The 27,471-nt window shown below is 42.3% G+C and overlaps 1 protein-coding gene and 1 pseudogene across 5 annotated transcripts in view; one reads left to right on the top strand and one right to left on the bottom strand.

The window, feature by feature from the left end:
- Positions 1–27,471, bottom strand: part of ST7 (suppression of tumorigenicity 7) — a 225,687-nt gene that overhangs the window by 7,229 nt on the left and 190,987 nt on the right. For 3 of the 4 annotated variants that reach the window (XM_080936053.1, XM_080936055.1, XM_080936056.1), the window contains 2 exons: positions 10,288–10,438; positions 1,484–1,576 (listed from right to left, as the gene is read on the bottom strand). In XM_080936053.1, coding sequence (XP_080792179.1) covers positions 1,484–1,576; positions 10,288–10,438 — 244 coding nt within the window. The remainder of the gene's footprint in view (positions 1–1,483; positions 1,577–10,287; positions 10,439–27,471) is intronic. The other variant, XM_080936054.1, reaches the window with a different exon arrangement.
- LOC308435610 (Y-box-binding protein 1-like) lies at positions 24,613–25,609 on the top strand (annotated as a pseudogene). The gene has a single exon. The product of its transcript is annotated as a Y-box-binding protein 1-like (transcript).

Raw genomic sequence — 27,471 nt, 5'->3', positions numbered from 1 at the left:
CATCCCCCAGCTCCCTCCTGGCTCTGCTGCCTGTGAGCACCATCCATGCTTAATGTATAGAGTTCCTTTCTCAAAAGCAAATGCAAAACAGCAAAACCCTATATAAATCACAACATATTTCCAATAGGAATTCCCAAGTCAAGTGTGACTGTGTACATGGTACTTTTCAGAAAACTGCCTTTCTACCAAGAAATGGAAACTTTAATGAGGATCTTAATGGAGGGGCATCAAAAGGTAAATTATGGGCCCACATGGGGAGTTCTGAAATTAAATGACTGTCATGTGAGGCACCAGATGCCTTTAGAATGACTCTCTGACATAAGGACAACACAGGGCTCTCCCAGCTCTTTAAACAACAGGGGCCCAATCTGATGGCAGCAATGACTTCTGTATCCGGGTGTCACCGTGTTGAAGATTTATGACTGCATCAGTAATGCTGGTGTCTGAATTTTATTATGTACCAGCTTTCCAAAGTTACACTCTTCTCAGGAAAATATTTATATGCTATAGCTATTAGATATTATATCACCAAGGCTAGTAAAGGAAAAAAGAGTGACAGGAAAGACAAAATGGGGGGGGGGGTGGAGAGGGGAAAGAGCCAAAGGGGGATTAGCATCTGAGGGAGGAAAATATTTCCCAAGTCAGGGCCACAAGAAGAGCTTAGATATGATCCCTCACAGAGTCTGATTGGATAATAGCGATTTAGCCTGGATTGACAAAACAATGTTGTATTACAGTAAACCAAAACAATCCATTCCACACGTTAGCACATGAGCATCAGGCTGTGAAGGCCCAAGGCGCTTGGGCGTAGGGTTGTCCTCCCACACTTCGTGACAGTGCGCAGGCCACAAGTGTACGCTGCACCTCAGCCAACCCAGTGCGTGCAACCCACCAGACATTCACAGGAACTGTCTGGACAGTGCGCAGGCCACAAGTGTACGCTGCACCTCAGCCAACCCAGTGCGTGCAACCCACCAGACGTTCACAGGAACTGTCTGGCCAAGGGCATCACCACGGACAGAAAGCACACCAGCCTTCTCCAGTCAGGACTCTGCCTCTGGCAGTGATAGCAGTGGCCTGGTCCTGCCTCCAACCCATGACCCAACTGCAGCTCCTTCTGATGTCAGCACTTCCTCTTCAGACCCCAGCTTGTCCAGACTGCCTCAGACCTGCAGGAGAGCCTAAGTAGACCCTTCCATGACAAAGCAGCCTGCAGAGAAGACACTATGTCTGTGCGCTCATGCCAGTCTATACATGACGGCTCTGCTAAATTTCAGGCCCTTGGGCCCTTGGTACCTTCCCCTCTGATAAATGTGGAAAGACTCAGACAAACAGGAAGCCAGCCCATTCACATAAGTCATTTCAGTACCTGTGCTAGTACAGATGGCCAGGGCTTGGGAGAAACTTAATAAGGGTAATATCCACACGTATCCTGCAATGTCCCCCTCCCCGAATGAAGGAGGTGCAGGGGAATGACACTTACAGGGAAGCAGCTCCCGGTCCGCTGTCTCTGTGCAGATTGGGTAAGGATAAAATAAGTGTCCCTTCTCCAGGGGATATGGGATCATCCGGAAAGCTACCAAGGAAAGACAACACATTAAAGGCATATATTTATCACCTAACTTCCTAACCTCAAAAAAAAAGAACTTTTGAGCATTTTTCTAACGGAACACGCTGCTCTAAGAGAGGCAAGACTTCCCCAAACTCTGAGGCATGTGCCAGACAAAATGTCAGGGGTGCATTATGATGCATTCCTCACACATTAATCTCACACTATATATTCTGGGCTCACAAGACTGGGTGGGGATAGAGGTGCAGAAGGGCAGGGAGACCATCAATATCAATGCCTAGGGTTTCATCATGTATAAAATATTATGAAAATGTTTTAAGCACTAACTCAATAAGGCCAAGCCAATGGTAATAATTCAAACCTGGATTGAAGTTCTTTCCCCAGAAGTGAATGTAGACTAGCTCGTTGGAGCTTGCTGCAGATTGTACAAATATAAAATGAATTCTGCTGTGTCTAGTTTAAAAACATGTCTAAGTGGATTAGAACTCCAACCAGGAGGGACAAACACAAAAACTTAAAGCACATGATTTGAAAGGTATTTCTACACTTTATGAACCTTTTAAATCTTTCAGTATCATGGCGGTGGGGGGGGGGTGGAATGGCTAGGAGAGATTGATCGTCTACATTTTGATGATGTCAGGCCACCTAAATTCGGCGTCTATGGCATCGGATGGCATTAGGCTTTCCACTGAATTATGACTTTCCAATCAATCCATCCATCCCCATTATCCAGTGTGTTATTCTCCCTGTTCCAATGTCAGCAGCCTGTTAGTCTCACTGTTCCTACGAACAGCGCTCAGGGAGCTAATTTTTCTTCAACAGATGTCCTTTAACGGCTGCATATTGTAGATACAGAACGGAAAACCCATACACCACCCTAGGAACGTCAGTTAACAACAGTCCTGCCTGTCTGTGTGTCCGTGAGGGATGGTGGCAATAAGCAACAACATTTACAGCTTTAAACGTTACATGTTAAGGAATCGTTCCGCATCTCTAGCCTGGAATGACCAAAGCCTTTACAGATGCTGTCAATGTTCATGTGTGCCTTTTGCATACTGATTTCAAATAAGAACCAGAAACAAAGAACATTCTCCCTCACAAGAAATGACAAGGTCCCATTGTAACCCGCATCAGTGCACATATGGTATTTATTCTGGTGTCTGAATATTATTTAAAAGTAAAAACAGTATGTATGTGATTCCCGGCATTTGGAATGCAGTCAATCTACACCACAGTGGTATCACTGTGAGGTTATAGCACATTGCCATGGAGAATATAAATCATGATGAATGTGGGATTAGAACAGGGCCAGTTTGCTGGCAGTTTGCTAAGGTAAAAATGTTACAAATTGTCTTTCTGTAACAGAAACCTCTTAAACAGATTAAAACATTAAAATACCCCAGACTTTAGCTCTTCCTGTAATTGAAGGTTCACCCGACTTCAGTCAGACCTTTCTCATAGACAAGGCTGACTTCTGCCAGTGAGCTCAAGTGATGGCAGAGTTGTGTCATGGGTTGATAAGTCACAAAGATGTCGAAGAACAGACCAATCTCTCTCACCAGAACTAAGCTTGCAAAACACTGAGAATGAACAACACAAAACACACAACACAAAACCAAAAGGAAAAAAACTATTGTAGTGATTGGACAGCAGCCAGTCACTAAAATCTTTTCTGGGGAGCAGTGAGGTTACACTTAAGCTGAGGATGGCTAGAAGTCAACACTCCTTTTATAAATGACAGTCCCTCTGAAAGCAACCCTCATCCACCCTCCCCGTGTCTTATTCTCCACGTATAACTAGGCTATTGTTTTGTAATCTATTCGGGCTCATATGATACAAAAAGAAAAAAAAAGTGTTCCTAATGGCTACTGATTTTGAAAAGTAAACTTCACTTAAAATTGAAGTGGAAATGATTTGTTTAAAGGGAAATATAGGAGCACAAAGCCTTGAGAGTGCTTGACTATAGAAATCTAGTGGTGGAATGGCATCTTCAAGTGAGACTCTTTTCTTCCACATTCACCATGCACAGAGAAACTTATGCATCAATTTAATCCCTTTTCTTTTAACCAGTTCTCATTTTTTTTCAGAAAGGGTGGAGATTCTGCTAATACACAATTTATAAATATATATAGATATTCTTCCTGCATGTTTATGGAATCCTTAAGATTTCTTTTCCTCATGTCAGATATCATTTACATTAAGTTCATAAAAATAATATTAAGCTTTGGCTTCACTAAACAAAAGCAAACACAATTTCTCCTTGCAATTCTATCCTTCCCCCGCCCTGCTGTGCAGGGTCCAACAAAGCCTGAGATAAGAATGGGCGTCAGAAGTGGGAAGAGGCATTACACAGCCCTTGCCAGCTTCCCCTCCTCCTGCCCCTTTCACGGAGACAGACACTGGCTTCATGAGTCTTAAAGCTTTCACCAAATGTCCAGAGATTTTGTCCGTGTAAATCCTAAGAATGAGTGGTTCAAATAGAAATAGATGATTTGAAAATACTGTTTTCAAATGACTATGAACTTTCTAAAAGTCCTTATATATTAATAAATTGTACGGATATGTAGTTCAAAACTAAGCAGGAAACCTGGGCTACTTACAGTTTTTTGTTTTTAAATGGAAAACAAGTGGCATTTCTCATTTTTTTTTATTCAAGGGGCACCCTCCTTGTCTGAAGGTTGCTTGCAGCTTTGTTCAGAGGTGTAAATAAAGTCCTGGATTACTTAAGGAGCAAACCAAAACATCCTGTACAGTCTAGTCTAAGGCATGTACCTGTCTTCTGCCCTCTCTAGTCAAAGTCACTTCCTAGGCACCAAGCTGCTTGGCGCTCTGCAGGTCAGAAGCTCTCAGCAGCACCGAGAGATATCAACAAGACTGCAGATGGATTGAGGCTGGAGACATAAGAAAATTAACAAACTGTCACCCTACCCATTACACACACAGACAGAAGATAGATACTTTTTGATATTTAGCTGACATTTGTTTGATATTTTTCCTTTCAAATAGGACGTTACTGAGATCATCTGTAATACTGGGACCTGAGAGTGAATTCCAGCTCCGTGCCCTATCATCAGTCTCTTGTCAAAAGGCATCTTTAGAGCAGCGATTCTCAGGACAACTGTCCCTGACCTGGGACAGTTCAGACCCAAGGCCAAGCTGCCCCGTCCAGGGCAGGGTTCTCTTTACCTTCCCTCCCTCTCTACTGAACACAAAGTCCTCACCTTCTCCACTGGGGGGAACTGAGTGAAAGTGGGGCTTCGAGCTAACAAATGGCCCTGCAGCTGCTGGAGCAGAGCAGTATCGTCCCAGTGCTGTGTGTGCTGTGCCCAACTGCAGTACAATGAACGGCCATGAAGGCGCCTGTCTTTCATTAGTCAGTGCAGTGCAGAAATAAGGAAAAGACAGAGATCAAAGGCTGCCTTCCGATCCATATTCTTTCAACTGTAACAGTGAAGTAAACTGACCTTGGGAATCTCATTTTCCTTTGGTTGGATTTAAGTATGGTTTTTCCTAATTACAGAGAGGGAATTCTAGGGTTTTACAGTGAACTTCCTAACTCATGAGTGACCCTCAACACATATTCTCTGTTCCTATTGCCACACTAGCACTGCTTGCACTGTCTGTCTATATGCACAAACATATGTGTAGTTGCTTATGTACATATATGCATAAAACATGTATTGGAAAATATATGTATACACAAAGGCATCTCAAAAAGCATTTACACCTTGATTTCTGCAAACATAAGTCTGTTACAGAGGAAGGATTCAATAAATGTTTACTTGATAAGTATATGCAATCAGGAAAACAGAGAATTTCTTTTGGAACTTAAGTAAAGCCAAGGTTACAGGAATATGCCTGTTCCCTATCCTAGAGACTGAAGCAGGGTAAGCACTGTGACTGGCAAGTTTGGGGCCAGCCTTGGAAGCACAGAAGATCCTGACTCTCTGGAGGCTGGCTCTCAGTGTGTTCGCTTTGACCAGGGTCTTTGCCCCATCGCTGCTGTCTTTCAAATCATAAAAGGTATCCTTAGATCTGTTAGGGGTAGGGGCAGTTAGAAATCCAGTGATCCCAGCCTTATGGAGGGAAGGCTGGACTAGAGGAAGAATTCTGAGAACCACATCGTGCAGTGAAGAGCACTGGACATTGGGTTCAAAGGGAATAAATTAGAATCACAATCTCATCCAATGCTTCAACAATGGGCCATTTTCCTTTCTCAGTGGAAACGCTCTGCTTAGTGCCCTCAGAAGCACCACCTTCCAATCTTATACATTATTTAGTGGATTCTTGGGGTGGGGGCTCATAAAGAACATAAAGAGTTCTCTTTGGTTGAGTGGAAAAACATAGACACAAAGAAAAGCTAAGAGGTTTCCCCCATGGTACAGTCGTCCTCTGGTGTATAGAACATGAAAATTAAAGTTCAAGGTTGTGGTCAACAAACAACCACACATTCTAAAATAAATACTGCCAACTGGAGCCTTGGAGAGATGAAGGTGGGAGGAGATGGGATGCGTCCACATTGAGCACGGGCAAACAGAAGAATCAAACAGAGCACATAAAGTACATTAGCAGAGCAAGCCCAGCTGAGGGGACACACGTGATCTGTGCGCTCTGCTCCTACTTGAGCTGCTGCATGTGTGTGAGGAGAACCAGAGGCAGCGACATTTAGAACAAACACACTCCCGACAAGGTGGCAGCTGCACAATTCTCCAAGAAACATGGAAAGGCTTCAAGTGGAAACTCCCCCTAGTTATCTGGACTTCGATTATGTAATTTTGGAGGCTGGGATACTGATGAATCAAGAATTTCAGAAGCCTTTGAAATGCTGATGTATCTGTGGTTGAGAACTCAAGGGTGTATACCCCCCACACTTAACTGCCATATGCTTCAAATACAACCTGTTATACACCAGCCAGACTTTGCGGTTCACAAAAAGGAGGGAGGGTTCAACATAAACTGATGAAAAATCCACTTAATTCTACAGAGTGACCAATTCTCTAACATATAAATTTACTGAATGAGCAAAAAACAACTTTCTATTTCTATCCCCTAATAAACACTTAAAATAGAACCAAGGTTGTTTTGTTTTTAAATATTTCTAAAATACAACCTTTTCTTTCATGGAACCTGGTAAGATCTCTCTTGAATTCTCTTTCTAATAAAATTGAGAAGTTGGGTGAGTTAGGGAATGGTCTTAGATTTCAGAATGAAGAAAATCAATGACTCAGAAGAAAACCTGAACTCTGACGCTGGAGATGTCAAAAGGCGCCACCAAGCGGCAGATTGGGAAAGTGCAGCCTCTTCTGATCAAGCAGCAGAGGAGAGCCTGCCATTATAGAAGAGCTTGCCTTAACAGCTTGGTGTCACCAACATGTGGCAGTTGAGGCACATCATCCCATTTCATTGTGGCTTTGCAGTTTCCAAAGTTAGGTAAGTAGATGCCACTATTAGCAGCTGAGGCAGAATTCCAGCGCAAGTCCTCTGATTTAAAACACAGCTGTGGGACTGGGAGACGTTCCTGGAGTTAAAAGTACAAACTGCTCTTCCAGAGGACCCGAGTTAGTTCTCAGCACCTACACTGGGCAGCTTGTTGGCACAAAACACTTGGTAACTCTAAATCTAGGGGATTCAGTCAATTCCTCTGGCTTTTGTGTGCAGCTGCACTTATGTACCCACACATGGAATTTTAAAACAGTAAAAACAAATGTTTAAATCACAGACTGTAAATCTCTAATCTGAATGTAAAAATCGCAGCTCTAGAAGAGATGTCAAAAGATTGCAAACAAATGCTTGAGGATAGAATGGTAATTCTTGTAAATTGCAGGCAAGACCTGTAGCTCTTTTTTATAAAAAGAAAGAATGGTTGAAAATCAATAATCATGAAATTGGTTTTAGATATGCATATGTGCATACTTAAGCACACACACATAAATTTATATACATCCTTTGCTTATTGAAAACACACACAGATTTGTACAAAACATGAAGAGCGCCAAAGTCAGGAACAAACAGAAGCTGCTACCAGTCAGCACGGCAGGGGAGGTAAGGTACACTCACTTCAGCTTCTCTTCTTTTTGTATAAACATGTACAGTTCATGATCTTATTCTTGATATGTTTAAATCAATATTAGAGAAATAACATGCTTTGATTTTATCCAGGATGAGTAACTTTTTAAACTATTAAAGTCCAAACTATAAGACGGTAGACCCTAGCTTATGTGTAGTGATGTAAAGCTAACCTGTGTCCTTCCAAGGTCTCTCCCCTTCCATGTGCTCACGGAACCAAACACTCAACACACTGGAGAACAGAGGTGGCAGTCTCTGCCTAAGCTAGAATGCTATCCGGGCTGTAACTGGAAAGAGAAATGCAAAACCAGAGGACATCACCTGGGTGTGGAAACACTTCTCACGGTTCCTGGTGCTCACATTTGCTCCTGTATCTAGCACACACACTGCTCCTGTATCTAGCACACACACTGCTCCTGTATCTAGCACACACACTGCTCCTGTATCTAGCACACACACTGCTCCTGTATCTAGCACACACACTGCTCCTGTATCTAGCACACACACTGCTCCTGTATCTAACTCACACGCTTCTCCTGTATCTAGCACACACACTGCTCCTGTATCTAGCACACACACTGCCTCTGTATCTAGCACACACACTGCTCCTGTATCTAGCACACACTGCTCCTATATCTAACACACACTGCCTCTGTATCTAGCACACACACTGCTCCTGTATCTAACACACACACTTCTCCTGTATCTAGCACACACACTGCTCCTGTATCTAGCGCACAGCAAGCATACTCACACACTTCTGATCTACAGTTGCTCAGCGTGCCTGTCTCTGGACAATGAATGGCACTGGACCTGACTTGGGACTAGAGTCAGAGCTATCTTACTTTTACAGGAAACCTTTATCTATAAGTATCAAATTCTCAGTTGATGTTTCCTATAGGGATCTGGTTTATTTTACTATTTTATTATATATTCACCACTAAATCTCAATGTCTTCTGTCCATGCGGCTGAAGGGAATTCCCTGACAGTCCTGCTGCTCCGTGTGGCAGTTCACCATGTCATTGCTTGGTTCTCTCTGTCTCATGGCTCTTCCCGGTGGTTTCAGAGAAGCTCTGTGTTGCTTGTCGATTACCATCTTCCCAACATTTCCAGTCATTCTCCAAACGTTTGAGCTCTTTATGGTGATGTCACTCCTAATACCCCAGTATGTGTCTATCACCCTTGTTTTGTGCAGTTTTGGGTCTTTTCCAGGAGGTCCAACTGATGAGTTTCCACTATTATTCCCACGAGGCCAACCTTCTGGTGTAGTTGCTAAGCCGATTGCTCTACTGAGCTTTTAACACTAGATGTGATGAGTCATATTTGATTCCGCTGAGCTTCTAGAAATCTTTCTCACGTTGAATTAACTTTTCCTTTTACCCTTTTAACAGCCAACATACACGCAATGATCAGCACAAGCTGGAGGAGAATGTGCTGAGCCCCGTCTCTTGTGGGAGTCTACGCCAGGACGCCTGGCTCCATTATCCCTTTACCAGGCAGAGGGGGAAGTACTTGCTAGTCCATGTCTTTCAAGTACACAAAGAAAGCTTGTTAATCATCTGAGAAAAAATTCAAAGCAACTAAATAAAAACTTTCCAGCTGCCTTGAAATCACCTCTGTGAACTTACTCTCAGTCCGCAGCCCTTCCTGAACCAAGCTAGATTCTGCCTGGGTCACGAAGGGCAGGAACAGGAAGAAACAGAAGCTTGTCAAAGTGAAAATGGAAACAGAAAAGAAAAAGAACAAAAGACATTTAAAAGACTTGTTTGTGAGCCTAATTAAAGTAAGGATGGCATCGGAAAGAGCTAACAGACACTCTACTATATTTTGGTTTTGATTTTCCATAAGAAAGGGAAAGGCTTGTTCTGCGGAAGTTGGCATCAGCCGTGTTTCAGCGTGCAGCACGCTGCCCAGCACAGGGCTGCTTCCCCACTGCTGTCTAACAGCCCGACACACTATTCTTGCTTGTCTACTGCCCTGGTGTTCAGGACTTGTTCACTTGCCGCCAGACTTTGCCATTGGTGTTCTAACCCTCCAAACTCTACCTTCTGAAAACATGGCCAGACAGCAGGCACAGGCTCGGAGAACCGGGGAGCAGAGATGCGCCTGTCACCTGCCATTACACAGAATGACGGCGACCGCAAAGAACATGCCAGGGCCATCTGACGGGCATTTATTATTCACAGGGGTACCCTGCCTCCCATAAGCCACACCCATAGTGGGCACTGCTGTGTGAAACGTACGTAGGGTATGTAGGGGCTTCTATAGATGCTTAATTTTACTTCAGTGAGATAATCTTTCTCTTACCCAGCTCTACGAGGCTATATGAAACTGTGAGCAGGGTCCAGACCAAGACCTCATCGTAAGGCAAAGGTTACAATGACGTCAAGGGGCTGTGCAGATCTCCAGAGAGCTTTTGCTGGGTGGTAAAGTATTTCTCTAGCAGACTCAGATCAGTTATCTCTTGTATGAAGATACGATTCTAATCTTGACATGGCACCTCCACAGCAACAGCCCTATCTCTGGGGAGCTGGAACATCAAACAGAAACCAGAATTGCCAATTCTCATTGTTCATCATGAGTGCTTGTGGCATAAACAGTGCTAGCACTCCATGTTCTTAAGGACTGTCCAGAGAGAACAATTACTTACTGCCTTCCCACGTACAGTGCAGGAGATTCAAAGCCCCTTCCACCCTCTTCCAGTGTGCAAGATGAAAGAACGCGTATGCTATTGCTTCACTGTCTCCTCTCTTCAGGATGTGCTCCGGTGGGAGGATTAAGCTTTTCATTTCTAGTAGATACTGAAATTAAAAAAGCAGGAGACAGATGTGTTACTATACGGGGATTACGAATTCAACACTGAAATAGGCTGGCTTCCCTAAAACCATCACTCACACACTCGCCGCACCTCTAACCTCACGGCTACATTTGCAGTAAAACCCCCAGCAATATTCAGAGTTGGCTGACAGCTGATTGACTTTCTACTAGTTTCCTTCCATGAAGACTTGTAGGCTACAATACTCTAATCAGAGAAATTAATATAGGCTCACACAGCAAAAGGAAAAATGTAGAAGACAACGATTTCATATAACTTTGTCACCACAGTGAAAATACATGAAGCAGACATGTGGAGTCAGACAGTTATGTGGACACCTGCACTGGAGAGCTTTGGCCCTGGTAACACTGCCCATGCAGTTTTACACAGGTCTATCAAGAAGGACACTGTTCTGTGCAAAGAGCTGTCGGCACAGACTCAGAGGTGGGGACAATGTAGGCTGTCAGCTTGTGTGTAGGAAGAGCCAAGAGAGAACACAACAGACTCCAAATGCCAAGGGCCTTCCAGATCTTCCCCACAGACTGAAGGGACTGAATGACACAGGTTACATCTGTCATTCCTAATCAGTACAAATGAGCTGGGGCACAGGGCAACAAAGGTGTCCCTTTCCTGGAGAATAATGGGGTCTAAATTTCCATTTCCATTCCTCTGTATTTCCTATAGGATAGAGATGTGGTCAACTTTAGATCAGTGTCCTGACGCTATTCTCATCACCCTCTGCCTTCTACAATCCATCCCCAAACATCAGGTATGAACGGCTCGGCCACCACCCCACAGAACCACCCCTACTACTTTTATGGACAACAGATAAACAATAGGCCTTACAGTGATCTTTAATTACCACGATGAGTAAAAATGTGCTAAAACAAGATTTTAATTTTTAATGTAAAAAAGAACTGACTATTTTCTTTCTTTCAGCAGAAATGTGTGAAGGAGCAAAGTGTAGAAGAGCCCTTCTCATACATACAATGAAGGCCACGGCCCAGCTGTGTTGTTTCATTGTCCTCTATGGCCCATGGAAGATGCTTATCATTACAATGATTTGAACCTGAATTCCCAAAGAACTTTTGCTCATTTTCTTTTTGTGATCCTGTAAGCTAAAGATTTCTTCTTACATTTTGTCTTAAAATAGGTCAAAAATCTTTTGTGGAAATTAATGCTATCAATCTGACCAGCATTATAGTTATAATCAAAACATGATTAAATAAACTATAATGTAAATACAAAGAACATACTTTGTGCTCAGATACAGCTGGCTTTCTCCTCATGATTCTGTTATCTTAACAGATTTCATTATGAGTTGCATAAGGCTAGCAATAGTCTTATAAGCGCCCAAGACCATGAATCATCTTCAGGAACCTAGAACTCATGCAGGACTATGGGCTGCATAGTTTTAGAGTAAGAAAGCACAGGAAGACCATTTTGTTACCATCAGTAATATTCAGCAAAACTAATGAGGAGCAAATATTATCTAATGAGAGCCTCAAAATAAGATTGTGATCTGAGTTTTTAGTAATCATCCATAAATATGCTGCCTATTAGTCAACTTCAAGTGAGGAAGATGCTATATGAATTTTGAAACACAATAAATATGGATAAACTGGTTCAATCAACTCAAGTAGAGTGGAATGTTTCTCAGGTGGCATGGAATCAGATGGTGCTGAGGGAAAAGTGCAAACTTCTTTTCTTTTTATTTCTAACACCAGGAAACCCTCTTAAAACTGCTTAATGACACATTTTATCTTAGGCTATAGGACCTTTAGCAATAGGAAGACATAAGAAGAAATTAAGTGGGTATTATCCTATTTGTGGGTTGAAAACAAATTAAAATACATAGCAGAGAAAACCTGGATAGAGGGTTCAGAAAATTACCTGTCAAGGGCCTTATATGGTGGTTATGTAGTTACTTTGATAATATTAAACAACATAAAAATTCAGTTTGATTCCACTATCCACATTTCATGTCCTCAGGTGCTACATGTGACTAACGACTACTGCACTGGAAATTTGAAAGAACATTCACATTATTACTGAATATTCTTTTGGTCATAACTGCAAATATCTAGACCAATTTTTAGATGGGCCCCATGCCTAGCACTATTACAGGGCTAAGAACTTGTGACTAGACAGGTCATAGGCCCTAGTGAAGAACCTACTAGTATTATTCTACTAAATGTATATATTATTAAATTCATTTATAATGACTCATCCCTAAAGTGATGAAAGAGCATTACCTCTTAACCCTCAATAGCAATGTTTATCAGTAATATAAATTCACAGAGAGACTCACGATTGGTCAATATTCAGAGAATGAAAGACTGCAGAGTTCTAAGCCCTGAACGTGACATCTACAGCATACCTCCTCCCAAGGTATGGGTAAAGAGAGGGCAGCAGAAAGATTACAGAGCCAGAGGCACTAATACTACATCAAAATAGTGTCTTCTGGACAACAGGGCAGTTGGACACATAAGCTCACAACAGGGCAAACTAAACAAAAGTCCCAACATGGAGGTGGGAGGCAATCACAAAGTCTCACCCTAGCTAGGGAACAACTGGACATTGATGAAGGTAAGAGGAATTACTTTTCTTCAAGGATGTGGCTCCTTCCTGAGAGGCTACCCAAGCTTTAGTAGATGCCTTGACCCATATACATACTGGCAGCACTGAGCATATTTAATGGGAGAAAAAATAAGAAAAACAAAAACTAACAGCACACCACAAACCAAAACGAAGACATGGAGTTAGGAGAAGATATGGTGGAAGGAGGTGAGAAAGGAGTTGAAGTAGAAGGAGTGGGATTGACTTTGATCAAAACCATACTGTGCATAACTCGGTGAACATAGAGAAGGCAAGCCGGTGTCCACGCAGAGCTTACAGCCCTACTGTCTGGTGGGAATGGTACTTGAAGGTACTTTGCACACCACCAGAAGATAAAGGTCAACACTAACCCAGCCACCATTTCTTTTATCCACATGCAATAAAGGCACAAAAGCTGTTGGCATAACCAACCACTGTCTGATTGGATTTAAGGCACACTCTATGAGATGGAACACATGCCTGCCACTGCTCAGATAGCCAAAAACCTGAGGCTAGATAGGCCATGGACCTACAGAAATACCAAATACCTCTGATCTGCTAAAGGACCATAGCAGTAAAATGACTCCGAAAGACATTCTGCTGTCCTCATAGATCAGTGTCCTGCTTGGCCATCATCAGGGATGCTTTCTCCAGAAGCAGATGGGAACAAAAAGACCCACAGATGGACAGTGTATAGGAGAGAACTTGGAACACTCAATCCTAAATGGTACATCTGCATCACATCCCTCCTTCAGGGCTCAGAGAACTTAGCAGAGGATGTGGTAGAGGATTTTAAGAGCCAGTAGATAGGGAAGACACCAAGGAAACAAGGCCTTCTGGATACAACAGGGTTGATGCAGATGTGAACACAGAAGACTGCAGTGCACAGGGACTGCACAGGTGTAAGCCAGATGGCGTCCCGGTGTGGAGATACTCAAGTGGACACAGGCTTCCATCCTTAGCCCGGAAGCTGTCTCCAACTGACAACCACTTGCAAAAGGAAATCACAGGAAAAACTCAGTTTTTTTTTTTTTTTTTTTTTTTTTTTTTTGTCTCATAATGCCTTATTTGGACATATTTGACCTTATAGACCTTTTGCTTACATAGAATCTTTTTTTCAAATAAGATTTCTGTGTGTATAAATGTATACATGTGTCTGAATCTGAACATGTTTCTTACACTTTCCCTTTGGCTCTTTTTTTACTGTTTGTTTTGTCCAATTCTAGTCTGCCTATTTGTTTCTAGTAAAGAGGAAAAAATAGTATGGATGAGTGGTTGGGAAGGTGGGAAGGACCTTGAAGGATCTGGGAGAGGAGAAATTGTGATCAGAATATATTGTATGAAAAATTCTACTTTCAATAAAATTTAAAATTATATTTAAAAAAACCACATTGTATAGGTGCACAGAATTCTCAAACAATAAGGAAAGAATCTACAAATACTCTTGGTAGGAACACATACTCATTAAAAATGAGTATGTATTATAATATGACTATGATAAATATAATAATGCAAAATATGATTTTAAGCTCTGTTGACCACCAAGGCATCTACATGCCCTTGAAAAATGACAGTAAACATGAGCGAGACAAAATGATTCCTTGGCAAATGGAATGGATTGCAGGCATGTGGCTCCAAGGATGTCATCCATAGTCCAAAGTGTAGGCTGTGAGGTAATGCTCTGCTCCCATTGGATCTCCCTCTGCTCTTGATGCACGGACATGTTCTATACAGCACCTTGCTTACATGAGTCCCTTTCTCAGATCAGTCACAAAATCTCAGAAACATGGATTTTGTTGTCTTTATGTTAATTTGTCTCACTACTCCCTTAAAAGCACCTTGAACATACACATGCTAACTTAAATTCGAACATTACTTCCTAAGAACAGTCTCAAAGTGAGCGCTCCTGAACCAGTCAGAGCAATGAGGTCAACCAAAGCAGTTCACCCAGTGGACCTAGCTCTGCCTTCACTGTATCTGTCTTACGGCAAGAACGGCTTATGTCTATCATGGAGACTTATACTTCTTATAGTTCCAAATAGAATGTTGGCTGTAACCAACCAACGAGGGCTAATAACAACAATGTGCTGTGTTTTGGGCCAAGCTTAAAATGGCTGGCAATATCAGGTCTCAACATGTGCAACATTTAAATTAGAAAGGCATGGAACAACATTTCACATCCTACTTGTCAAAAGGAAAATAAATGGAAGAGGGCAGATCCCTATCCACAACTATGCAGAAATCAATTAGGCTAACTGTACTTTGCAAATCAGAGCACATGCTCTGCCTGTCTGTATTAGCAACTTGGCTTCTATTAGCTAAGTCAGCATTCTGTGCTATCTTGCCTGCATCCTACCTCTAACATCCTTCCCAGATTCTCAACCACACTAGCTGAAGAGCAGCACTTCTAAAGGTTTCGGAAGCAACTTTTCAAAGTCAATTTGTGTCAGAATTGTGTTCTCTATGCCTGATACACTCGCACATAAAGCCAGAGAACACATAGAGAAGTAAAGGGCTTTGGTCTGTGAGTGGTGCCTGCTTCTGCAGGCATGAAGAAGAGGCTGGCTCATTTGTTAAGGAAGTTGCCACAGAAACTATTCCAAGTGACAGATTGCCAACACCTCCCTTTCAAAGGTATAAACTCTATATAGTAACTTGAAGAAAAATGACTCCCAAGTTATCCTTCACACAGATACTAATGCAAAAGAATTTATTCGTTCACATTTATGGAATGTTCAATACCAACAATACCATTAATCATATGAAAACATTAGCAAAATATAGGGATAAATAAAATATAAAAAACAGGGTAATTAAATTCCAGCACATTAATATGACAGCTATCAAGTTACTCTCCAACAGTAGAAGAATATTTATTAGCATAGAAAATGTTATGATGTTTTGCTAAATTAAAAAACCAGTCTGCCATACTATATATTACAGATTGTTTTGATAAAAATATATGTTTGGACATTAAAAAGCATTGGAAGATATCAGGTTAAAAGTTAAGAGTAGCTAAACATTTATTATTATGGGACATTAATTTCTTTTGTGTTAAAATTTCCAGAATTTTTGTAATGGCCATTCCTATTTTCCTTTATCACTTTCCTATATACATATGGATCAGCAGTCAGAGCACTTCCTGCTCTTGCAGAGGACCTCAGTTTGGCTCCAGAGCCCACACTGCCTCCCAGCCACCTGGAATTCCAGTCCCAGGGTATTTACCCCCTATTCTGCTCTGTGCTAGTCCCAGGGTATTTACCCCCTATTCTGCTCTGTGCTAGTCCCAGGGTATTTACCCCCTATTCTGCTCTGTGCTAGCTCCTGCAGGTCCATGCTGCATGGAAAATGTGCAGTCAAACATACGTATACATAAAGTAAGTAAGTAAGTGAATAGATCTGGGAAAAAGAGGAGCTGGAGGGGAGAGTGGGGGGGATAGAGAAAATGTAAATCTGGCCTTCTCATATCTGAAATCCTCCCCAATAAAACATACATTCCGGTTTTTAAAAAGTGACATTTGAAATAGGAGCAACATATGCTGAGGTTCATCGTTGACTGCTACTTGGACTCAGAAACACACATACAATAAGATAAAGTATCTCAAGTAACTGTGGTTCATTCAGCCATCACTGTCATGCAGAAGGAGGCGTCCATACCAGGGATCTTGTACTGCCTCCTCCTGCCTACCACCTGCCTTTATGAATTACTGGTTAGAACTCACTATTCCCAAGAGTTTGGGCATGTTATCTAATTGCTTTGCTCTTTATCTTGTACATCTGTAAAAACTGAGCAGCAAAAGAACATTACTGGCATCTGTCTTAGTTGGTTTTTTGTTTTTGTTTTTTTTTTTTTTTTTTTTTTTGCTGTGAAGAGCACTCATGAACACAACTCTTATAAAGGAACATATTTAACTGGGACTGGCTTACAGTTTCAGGGATTTAGTCATGGCAAGAAACATGGTGGCATGCAGGTAGATGTGGTGCTGGAGAAGGAGCTTAAGTGTTCTACATCTTGATCCACAACAGAAGGAGACTATGTGCCACACTAGGAATAACTTAAACATTTAAGACCTCAAAGACACTCCTATAGTGACATACTTCCTTCAACAAGGCCACACCTCCTCATAGTGCCACTCCTTATGGTCAAGCATTCAAACACATGAATTTATAGGGACAATTCCTATTCAAACCAACACAGTGTCAAAGTTTAGAAAAGAGGTATGATAATTATAATATGGAAAACATTTACAAAGTACCAGTGAGTAAGTACCTGTGCATACTCATTTACTCATTTACTGGAGAGCAGATTGTTTCACTAGTCAACAAAAAGTTCCATTCTCTGGGGAGATTCCCCAGACAAAACCGAGTTTGTTTCTAGGTAAAGCACATAAGCAGTTTTATCATGGCAGCTGATCTTGCTACTGGGGGCACCAAGTGACCAACAAGGAAATAAGCATAAAGCAAGTCTGAATGAACAAATGAAACTTGACCTATGGTCACAGGTACCTGCTTCTCCCTGTTTGGATACTTATTTATCAGTGCCTTTCCTTCATTTGTAATTCTTACAATGTATCCTAAGGAAAAAGATGAAAGTGCCAAAGTAGGCATTAGAGACAAAGATAGACATCCCCATGATGCCCATTTTCAGGTTCATAGATGTGGGATTAGCCACAGCTTATATAAAGACATAAAAGGACACACTAAGTAAGTACTCTAAAAGCACAGACATCAAGGAAAGATATAATAGTACTCATACTGTCTTTCAAACACACAGATCTTGTAGAATCTACAGGGTGCCCCAAAGACAAAGTATCCAAAAACTAACCCAAGGGCATAAATGTGAATCATGTTATGCCTCTACCTTGATCTTTAATGCTCCATAACTTTTGTGTGTGTGTGAGAAGGAAGAAGACCAAGGTCATGCCGAGGCAAAGAAAGTAGAACACGCTTAGCAACAAAGACATAAATAGCCACATCTGTCTGCAGAGGTTCACAGAAACAGGGTGACACATCAGTAAGATGAAATGTGCAAGAACTACAAATGTGTGTGTGGAGGGATGCCAAGACCAGAAGCAAGGCTACACGATGCCCTGGGGCATCAGAGGGAACAGGTGAAGCGTGAGCACTATCATGCGAGTAACTGCCTATGTCAACACATGACAAGCAAAACCCCAGAGACTCATAGGGAAACTGGAGACTCCAGAGGTTCAGTTGCCCACCCAATGCTCCACAAGTTGCACAGGACAGAATTTGCATTAAGAACTCAGCCTTCCTGCTACTATCCAAGGAAGGAAACTAAGAAAACATCACTCAAGACATGCTTCAGGATGTGTCCTTTATCAAAGTTTTTCAGACTTTCAGACAGAGAATAGTATATTCACAGGTAAAACAAGCAAACAAACAAAACACTATGTTGACTATATGGCAAAGTATAAACCTGGGTTATGTGGAGAGAGAGCTGAAAGAAATCTGAGGACACGTTGTAGCTTCTAAAATGACTCAAGGCGCTGCAACAGGGTATAGGAAAAAGACTGAGAGGAATGGGGGGGGGGGAGCATGTGCCAGAACAACAGGGAAGAGCCAGGAGTCAGAGGATTCTTAGAAAGTTCTACACATAGCCAAGGGGAAATGAGTGGGAAGGAAAAGGACTTCACTAGGACTTAGGTACCTCACAGAACATGGAGTGGAAGACAGAGTTGGGTGAGGCTGTGGATGTTGCCACTTAGGAACACAGACTCATGTAAGTCCTCATCTGGGATGTCAACACCAGGGGAAGACGTGTGTTCGTAGTGGGAAGGTGACAAGGTGAGTCTAAAGTATCTGCAGAACTTTCATAGACAGATGGCCTTCGGAAGGTCAGGTGCAAGGTCTAAAGTCTGGGAAAGAAGTTTGAACACAGGCAGGAGCTAAGCTCTTGTTCCTATGAAATTCTACAGAAAAGTTTTAAGCATGAGAAGATAGAGCCCTTCCTAAAACCAGCACGAAGAAGTAAAAAGGACACAGAGGAGCGTGTCTAGGACTCAGGGGTAGAACAAGTGTGGGGTTGGGGCTGTCTTGAGATGTGAAAAGCTGGGGGCTGGGTGTGTGACTCACTGGTTCAGCAAAACATGCAAGATGTGATGGGTGCCCAACAGTTCCTGAAAAAAAAATGTGGAGGTCTGCCAGTGGACCAAAGGCTGCGAAGAAAAATCAAATCAAAACAAAACAAAAAACAAAACAAAACAAAACAAAAACCCAAAAACAGGATGAGGACTAAGAAGCCACAGGATCTGGTGGCTGAGGTTGGGGCAACTGTGGAGCCCTTGGCTGGGAGAACTTCCAAGGAGCAGTACCAACACGAGCAGCATGTGTGCTTCAGAGGCTCCTTAGAGACTTTCTATGCTTGAGAAATGAAACTCTAAAACTTTTCTGTTCATTTTCCTTTGGGTTCTGCTTCTACAACATATCTCCTTTCTCTCTTGCAAAATGACTCTGGAACAAAATATGGCTCAAAGAAATGTATATTAAAATAATATTTCTGCAATATACCATTGATATAGAATATCACAATCTGGCAGCATATTTTGAATTTCTTCTTCCATGCTTCAAGAATTTTTAAATGCTAAAACTCACTACACATTGTTTCCTAAATTGGATTAAAAAGCAATTTTATCCTCTGTCAATCAGCTTTACCAAGATATACAGAGAGGATTGCTTTAGCATATACATAAAGTAAAATTCCCATCATCCTAACAGTGAGTGCAGACACCTTATTAGCATATATAATTAGAGATATTTTCTTTCACATACATCTCTCTTGAAATCACTGTGAAATGAATTTTAAATTGACAATAGATGAACTTTTTAGAAGAAATAAATGATACATTTTGAAGGGAATGCATTTCTGTCATAACTTTAATTCTTTTTTATATTTTTCACATCTTCATATTATTCTAGACTTTGAGTTAAAAACTTAGTTATCAATTAGGTGAAGTAATTCCATCAATATTCCCAGCAGAACAGACTGTCCCGTGGGTAAACTGAGTTTCGGTGAGGTGGTTAGCATCCTTCCCTAAGGGAATGCTTGTGTCCCTCCTTCCTCCAGGATAGGTGTCACTCGGAAGCAATATGGCTCAGTGCTTTGTAACTTCAGGAAAATTTAAGACAAAAGCTTTCTCCTGTGGTTGTTTGTAATTTCTCTTGAATATTCAATCCACAATATTTTGGCAGGGAGCTAGCCACAGCTCCTCAGCCGGTCTATGCTGTTCAAAACAGGTGTGGGGCCTCCAGTTCCATGGGAGATGATCAGTCACGTTAGAGTCTCTGTAGTAGTGGTGGCCCTTGGACATCTGTTGTACGTTTTCTAGACCAGCTGCACGAGTAGTTTGTGCTGCTGGGTACTGTAGTCTGCCTATGAAATGTCCCCAGGGCCAGGCTCGCCCTTTCTGTCTTTGTTTCCCTGCACCCCACTCCTCCATAAGCTTCTGCTATAATCCATGCTGCACCGCAGATGTAACGGACAGCCAAATACAGGCCCAAACCTCCTGTGCATGAGAAGCAAACCTTCATTTTCTAAGCCGATTGATTGTCCCATTTACTAACACACCAGGAAGCTGACTGGCATGCTGGGTTGGTGGGCTCTTCACACTGAACCAGAAGAACTCTTGCCTTGTTTATGAATTAAGGTCTCACAGATTTCTGCAGTAGGAGGAAGAATGTTGGCTTTGATTCCATGCTTCTGGTGGAAGCTAAACTACTGTGAGTGGTCAGGTGTAAGCTGAGCAGCCAGGGACAGTTCTGGTGCAGCAGAGAACACAGTGCTTGGGAGTCCTCCCAACCACGCTTTCTTATCTGCCAAGGCTCAGTTCTGAGGTTCACCATGCTGGAGGGCTGAGCAGATGATTGGCTCATTCCGTCCTCTAGGCTGGGATGCATCACTCCAACCCCTTTAGAGTCACACATCAGATGTCCTGCATAACTGATGTTGACAGTATGATTCACAACAGTAGCAAAATCACAGTTATGAAGCAGCATAAATACTTTTATGGTTGGGGTGCCCCACAGCACGAGGAACTGTATTAAAGGGTTGCAGCATTAGGAAGTGTTTGGACCGACAAGGAACTGAGGTGCATATTTTAAGTATCAAAGCCAGCCTGGCCTCCAGGTTCTCCCAGTGTCCCTCCTGGTGTGCCCCATCCCCAACCTTGAACTTTTCGGCCCAGGGGTGGGGCTGCCCTTCCCCCAGAGGCTTCTCCCTATATAATTCACACATTCTGGTCTCTTGCTCTCTTCTTCTTCTTTTCTTTCCCTGCATACACCCCTTTCTCTCTTTGTCTTCTACCCCCTCCCATGGAAACTCCCCTGGCCTCCATCCTTGGGGCCAGTGAAGTCGCTTTAGCATAGCTTCCCAATAAACCCGCCTTTACTATAATCTAATCTGGTTTGAATTGGCTCATTTTGCCCACAGCAGAGAAATAACCTACCAGGGGAGCTGAGAACTGCTGTTCTACTTCATTCCCTTAGAACTGACAAAAATATGTTCACATAGTTTTATTCCAAAATGCTCTTAAAAATCTGTACATGTATCTCTCTTTTTTAAAAAAATAAACTTGTAAGGGGGAAAAATAAATGACACTTGGAAAATGGTCTAAACATAGCAGAAAAATGGGACTATTTTGTTGGGGCAATCATTAATGAAAGGTTTGCTTTCTCTGTCTCCCCTCCCTCTGTGTGTATTAGGGACTGTTAAAATGCCTTCTAATCTGCTCAATAAAACAGGAACTTGAGTTACATAGAAACAAAGACGAGGTCAATGCTGTGAATTGAGTTGGTTGTGGAACATGCCCCAGGAGCACATGTCTTAGGGGTTTGGCACTACTAGAAGGTGCTAGAAACTATACACAGCTATAAGTGAGAGACGTTCAGGTCATCGGAGAAATACACTTCCAGGAGGCCCAGTCCACTCCTCTACCGCTTTGACACCCTGACCATACTATGCTGGCATCACAGTGGGCTCACCACGGACACAAGCACATGCACCAAAACTTCTAAACTGTTTTGTACAAGCTAATTATCTCAGATACTTTACAACAGGACACAGCTAGCTAAGGGAAAGGTTACCTCTCTTCAGTACTGCAGGAGTAATGAAGGTAGAAACAGTGATGTTTTATGAGGCAACTTATACATGCTTATGAAATCCTGTCTACCCTAGAAGGTGTCGGGGACAAAGGGATGGAAAGAGTCCTGAGTATGGGGAGGTTTCACTCTGGATAAAGTGTTAGGCTATACGGGACCTGCTGAGACTGGGATGCTGAGGGCTAGAAATAGTCCTATAATCAGAAGAAGAATATAAACCCAAATCAGGGACTATTGATCATAAACAGTGGACTGACTGACTGAGCAGCTCTAATCCCAAATCTCCGGGGAACAAACGCTCTGAGGAAAACAAGGGCTACAGCCAAAGCATGTTAGTGCCTGTGTGAAGTCTGGAGCCTGAGGTCTGAGGTGTCCTTGAGGCACTGCTGCATTATCTGGTTGTTCTTCTCTGGCTTACAGTGGACCAAAAAGCACCTGTGGTTTTTTATTGTTTGGTATTATTATTATTATTATTATTATTATTATTATTATTATTATTATTACTGAAATGGACCTGGGGTGAAATAAAAGCAGCATTTACAGCCCACTGCATTTGTCTGCACTTGAAGAAAATTTGAAGAGTCACTCTCCTGTGATACCATATCTTACTAGAAGACTAGAGGAACCTACCTGCAGCCACAAAGGTAGTTTTCATATATTGTGCTTGTTGCATTTTCCCTACCTCCAGGTAAAATGTAATTATGTAAAGCCATGTGTATATACTGAGATAGCCCTCAATGGGATTAAGTATACTCTCAACTGTCCAGAGGAACCAGATGTCTTGGGAGGTGATGTGCCCAACTCTCAAGTGGAAGGTTCACATCAGTCTCTGAGTCTCTGGGGTATAAGAGGGAGTAGAAGATGATATTAAGTGTGAGGCAGTCTGGAATCAGTTAAGGCTGTCATCTGTTTAGAAAATGACTCTGAACAAGTTACTAAGCATTTTGAAAGATTTAGTGCCCTCACCTGAGGAACATTTAACAGTATTGTTACAGAAAATAACTGAGTGAGAAGGTTATACATACATTTGTTATAAAGATAACTAAAATTTGATTACCATAAATAATTTTGAAGGAACTGTCAAGAATTTGGTGGTGACTTAGTGGACCATCGATTGCCCCCGTTATGCGTGGAGGGCTCATAGGGGGTATGCAATTCTTTGCTCATAGAGTTACCACTGTGTGCAGGTGTGTTTGCTACAGTGTTAGGAAGTATATTGTGTATGAAAGATGTCTGGAGTACCCTCTGTTTAGTGTGTATATCAACGTTTTGTGGTTAATTCTGAAAAGAAACCTTAGCTTGAGAAATGTAAACAGATGGAGTCTCTCCTATCAGGTGAAACAGAGAGAGATCAAGTGGACCTAGGTGCTCTATATGATGGCAGTCCTGACTGTCAATCTGGTCAGGTGGAGAAGCACTTAGACAATTAATAAAGTACATCTCTGGTGTGTCTGTGAGAGCATTCAGAAAGGATTAACTAAGAAGAGAAGGCCTACCCTGAACCTGGGCAGCAATGTCCCATAGGCTAGGGGCCCTGATAAAATAAAGGCAGGAAAAAAGAGAGCTGAGCAGGGGCATATTCATTTCTCTGCCTGTTTCTCTCCCCTGCCCACTTCCTTCTATTCTCTTACCTCCCAGGTCTCACTGTGCTTGCTCTGGGGTCTCACTTGCCCTCTCTGGGGTGACATGATGCAAGCTGCTCCATTCTGCTATGCCCCTCGTCCTCTGATGAACTAAAGCTATTAGCCAAGATAAATAAACTCTCTCTTTAATTGCCCCATCAGGTTATTTTACATACAGTAACTTTAATGCAGAAAATTCATACCAGAGAAGTGGGGTCATTGTTGTGCTAATTGACAATATGCTTCTGAAGTCATTAAAACTGCTTTGTAGTAAAGAGTTGGAAATGTTTGAAGAACTAGAGAAATCCTAGAATGCTATAAGCGTAGCTTAGTAGGCAATTCTGATGGGCCTTCATAAGATGAAAATGCCCAGGAATGTAGTTACTAAAGACTATACTCCTAGGAATTGTACTAGAGACTATTTATTATTCATATCTTAATACTTTAGCTGAAGCAGAGTGAGTTTAAAAGCAGTAGACATAATCCTCTAGAGGAAGAAGCTTCAAGGTCGCCAACAATTCAGGTTACAGCATGGTTATTGCCTGCTGATTTTAGTCAAGTTTACAGTGAGAATTATGATTAAAAAAACAAAAAAACACAGTGGGAAACTTTAGAAAAGCTTGTAAAAGAAAGAGGTCTAAGACATTATGGCAGGATCATTAAAAAGAAACTAAATATTTAAAACAAGGACAATAAGAAGGGTACTTTGAGGAAATCATAGAAATTATCCAGACCCGATTTATCACAGGCTTAAAGCTATAAAGGGGGAGAGCGGACCCCAGAGAGCCCTACCGCCGCAGCCGGCCTAGTCACCATCACCACAATCATGAGCAGGGAGGCCGAGACCCAGCAGCCGCCCGCCGCACCCGCCGCCGCCCTCAGCGCCGCTGACACCAGGCCGGGCTCCACGGGCAGCAGCGCGGGTAGTGGTGGCCCGGGCGGCCTCACATCTGCGGCGCCCGCGGCGGGGGACAAGAAGGTCATAGCAACGAAGGTTTTGGGAACAGTAAAATGGTTCAATGTAAGGAACGGATACGGTTTCATCAACAGGAATGACACCAAGGAAGAAGTATTTGTACACCAGACTGCCATAAAGAAGAATAACCCGAGGAAGTACCTTCGCAGTGTAGGCGATGGAGAGACTGTGGAGTTTGATGTTGTTGAAGGAGAAAAGGGTGCGGAGGCAGCAAATGTTACAGGCCCTGGTGGAGTTCCAGTTCAAGGCAGTAAATACGCAGCAGACCGTAACCATTACAGACGCTATCCACGTCGTAGGGGTCCTCCACGCAATTACCAGCCAAATTACCAGAATAGTGAGAGTGGGGAAAAGAACGAGGGGTCGGAAAGTGCTCCTGAAGGCCAGGCCCAACAACGCCGGCCCTATCGCAGGCGAAGGTTCCCACATGACTACATGTGGAGACCCTATGCGCGTCGACCACAGTATTCCAACCCCCTGTGTAAGGAGAAGTGATGAAGGGTGCTGACAACCAGGGTGCAGGAGAGCAAGGTAGACCAGTGAGACAGAATATGTATCGGGGTTACAGACCACGATTCCGCAGGGGCCCTCCTCGCCAAAGACAGCCTAGAGAGGATGGCAATGAAGAGGACAAAGAAAATCAAGGAGATGAGACCCAAGGTCAGCAGCCACCTCAACGTTGGTATCGCCGCAACTTCAACTACCGACGCAGACGCCCAGAGAACCCTAAACCTCAAGATGGCAAAGAGACACGTCCGCTCCCGAGGCTGAGCAGGGTGGGGCTGAGTATATGCCGACTTACGATCTCTACCATCATCTGGTTTGGTCATCCAACAAGAAGAAATGAATATGAAATTCCAGCAATAAGAAATGAACAAAGATTGGAGCTGAAGACCTTAAGTGCTTGCTTTTTGCCCATTGACCAGCTATACTAGAACTATCTGCATTATCTATGCAGCATGGGGTTTTTATTATTTTTACCTAAAGATGTCTCTTTTTGGTAATAACAAACGTTTTTTTAAGAAAAAAAAAGGTCTGGTTTTTCTCAATACACCTTTAACGGTTTTTAAATTGTTTCATATCTGGTCAAGTTGAGATTTTTAAGAACTTCATTTTTTTTTTTTTTTTTTTTAGTCAGCACAATGGCCATTAGCATTTAATAAAAGGAAGCTAGAAACTTCCGTCGACTCTGACTGCTCATCACATAGGGTAGCTGGTCTGGTGGAAAGCAGTTTACCCACTTTGCTGCGACCCGCTCTGCGTCGCTGTTTCTCCATGGAAAACATGAACACCACGTGGTTCTAAGAACTTCATTTTTAATTTGTAATAAAGTTTACAACTTGATATTTTCAAAAAAGTCAACAAACTGCAAGCACCTGTTAATAAAGGTCTTAAATTTAAAAAAAAGCTATAAAGGTTTGGACTCATCTGAAATATGTTTCTTTGAGAAGTCCTCTCCCCACACACAGAGTCACTAAGGGTAGAGCTCTCTCATGTTCAGTCATCCAGGCACTTGAGGTTGCTGCAGCTGTAGTCCTAGAGAGCTTCTGCTGAAGACGACTTTGGAATCATCCACATTATGCTAACTTTGCAGATATGCAGAGTGTAAGAATTATGGATCATGGAAGCTTCTATACTCAATTCTAGGAAAGGTCTGGGAGGCCAGGTAATATGTCAGGGTCACCTCTCAAAAGGTAAAGAGTAAAGCTATGACAATAAAGCCAGAGGTCAAATGGAGAAGAGACCCTTGGAAGTTAGATTCTAGAACCAAGAACATCTGAAAAGGAAATCTACAGGCCGGAAGCACAGCCAGTCTAAGGAGGCTTTGTGACCTACAGCCAGAAATGCAGTAGTGGTTAGACTGTCAAAGTCCTTCAGAATTCATTTCATGCTGCCATGTGATTCAGATATCAAACTTACAGTTCCAATATTGAATATTTACCTAGGCTTTAATCTTGCACTGGTCTCATTGCTCATCTGTGTTCTTATTTAGACATCTTGCAATAGGAATGCTTACTCTGGGCCACCGAGGGTGTGTTACTTAATTTTTTTTTAACTTTCTTTTAAATGATTTTAAGGGAAAGTGTCTGTGTTGAGTCTCAGAGTAGGCTTTGAACTTGGGCTTTTCAACAAGGTTAGACTATTAAAACTCTTGAAGACAGATTGCATTCTGTATTATAAATAAGAGTTGGGGCGTTAGTTCAGTTAGTAAAGAGTTTGCCTTATAAGTAAGTGGAGCAGTTTGATCCCCAGAAGCCATGCAAACAAACAAACAAAGTGCTGAGTATGGCCACCGATGCTTTCATTTCCAGTGCTGGAGAAGGAGGAAAAAGTGGATCGGTGGAGCTTATTGGCAGCCAGCTTAGTATACTTGACAAGCTCCAGGTCACTGAGACTTTAGCTCAAAACACAAGAGCCAAACAACAACCAAAGACAACATGGAGAGTGTCTTTTAGCTTCCGCACAAGTGTGCACTCACATATACATGCACTCACACAGGGGAACATGGACACACACAGTTAAAAGAAAATGATGGATATGAGCCTTTGGCTAACCAAATGTGACCGTTGTGATTTAGGAGATATGTTTGAGTCTCGGTAAGGGGTTAATTTTATAATGATTCATCTTGCTAGTAATCCTTACTGGAGAAGTACCTAAGAGACTGGATAAGTTCTCAGTGTGTCTTTCAAGACAGTTTCAGAGAAAATG

Source organism: Micromys minutus (assembly GCF_963924665.1).
Source record: "Micromys minutus genome assembly, chromosome: 23".
NCBI lineage: Eukaryota > Metazoa > Chordata > Mammalia > Rodentia > Muridae > Micromys > Micromys minutus.
This window is presented reverse-complemented; position numbering and strand designations above follow the sequence as displayed.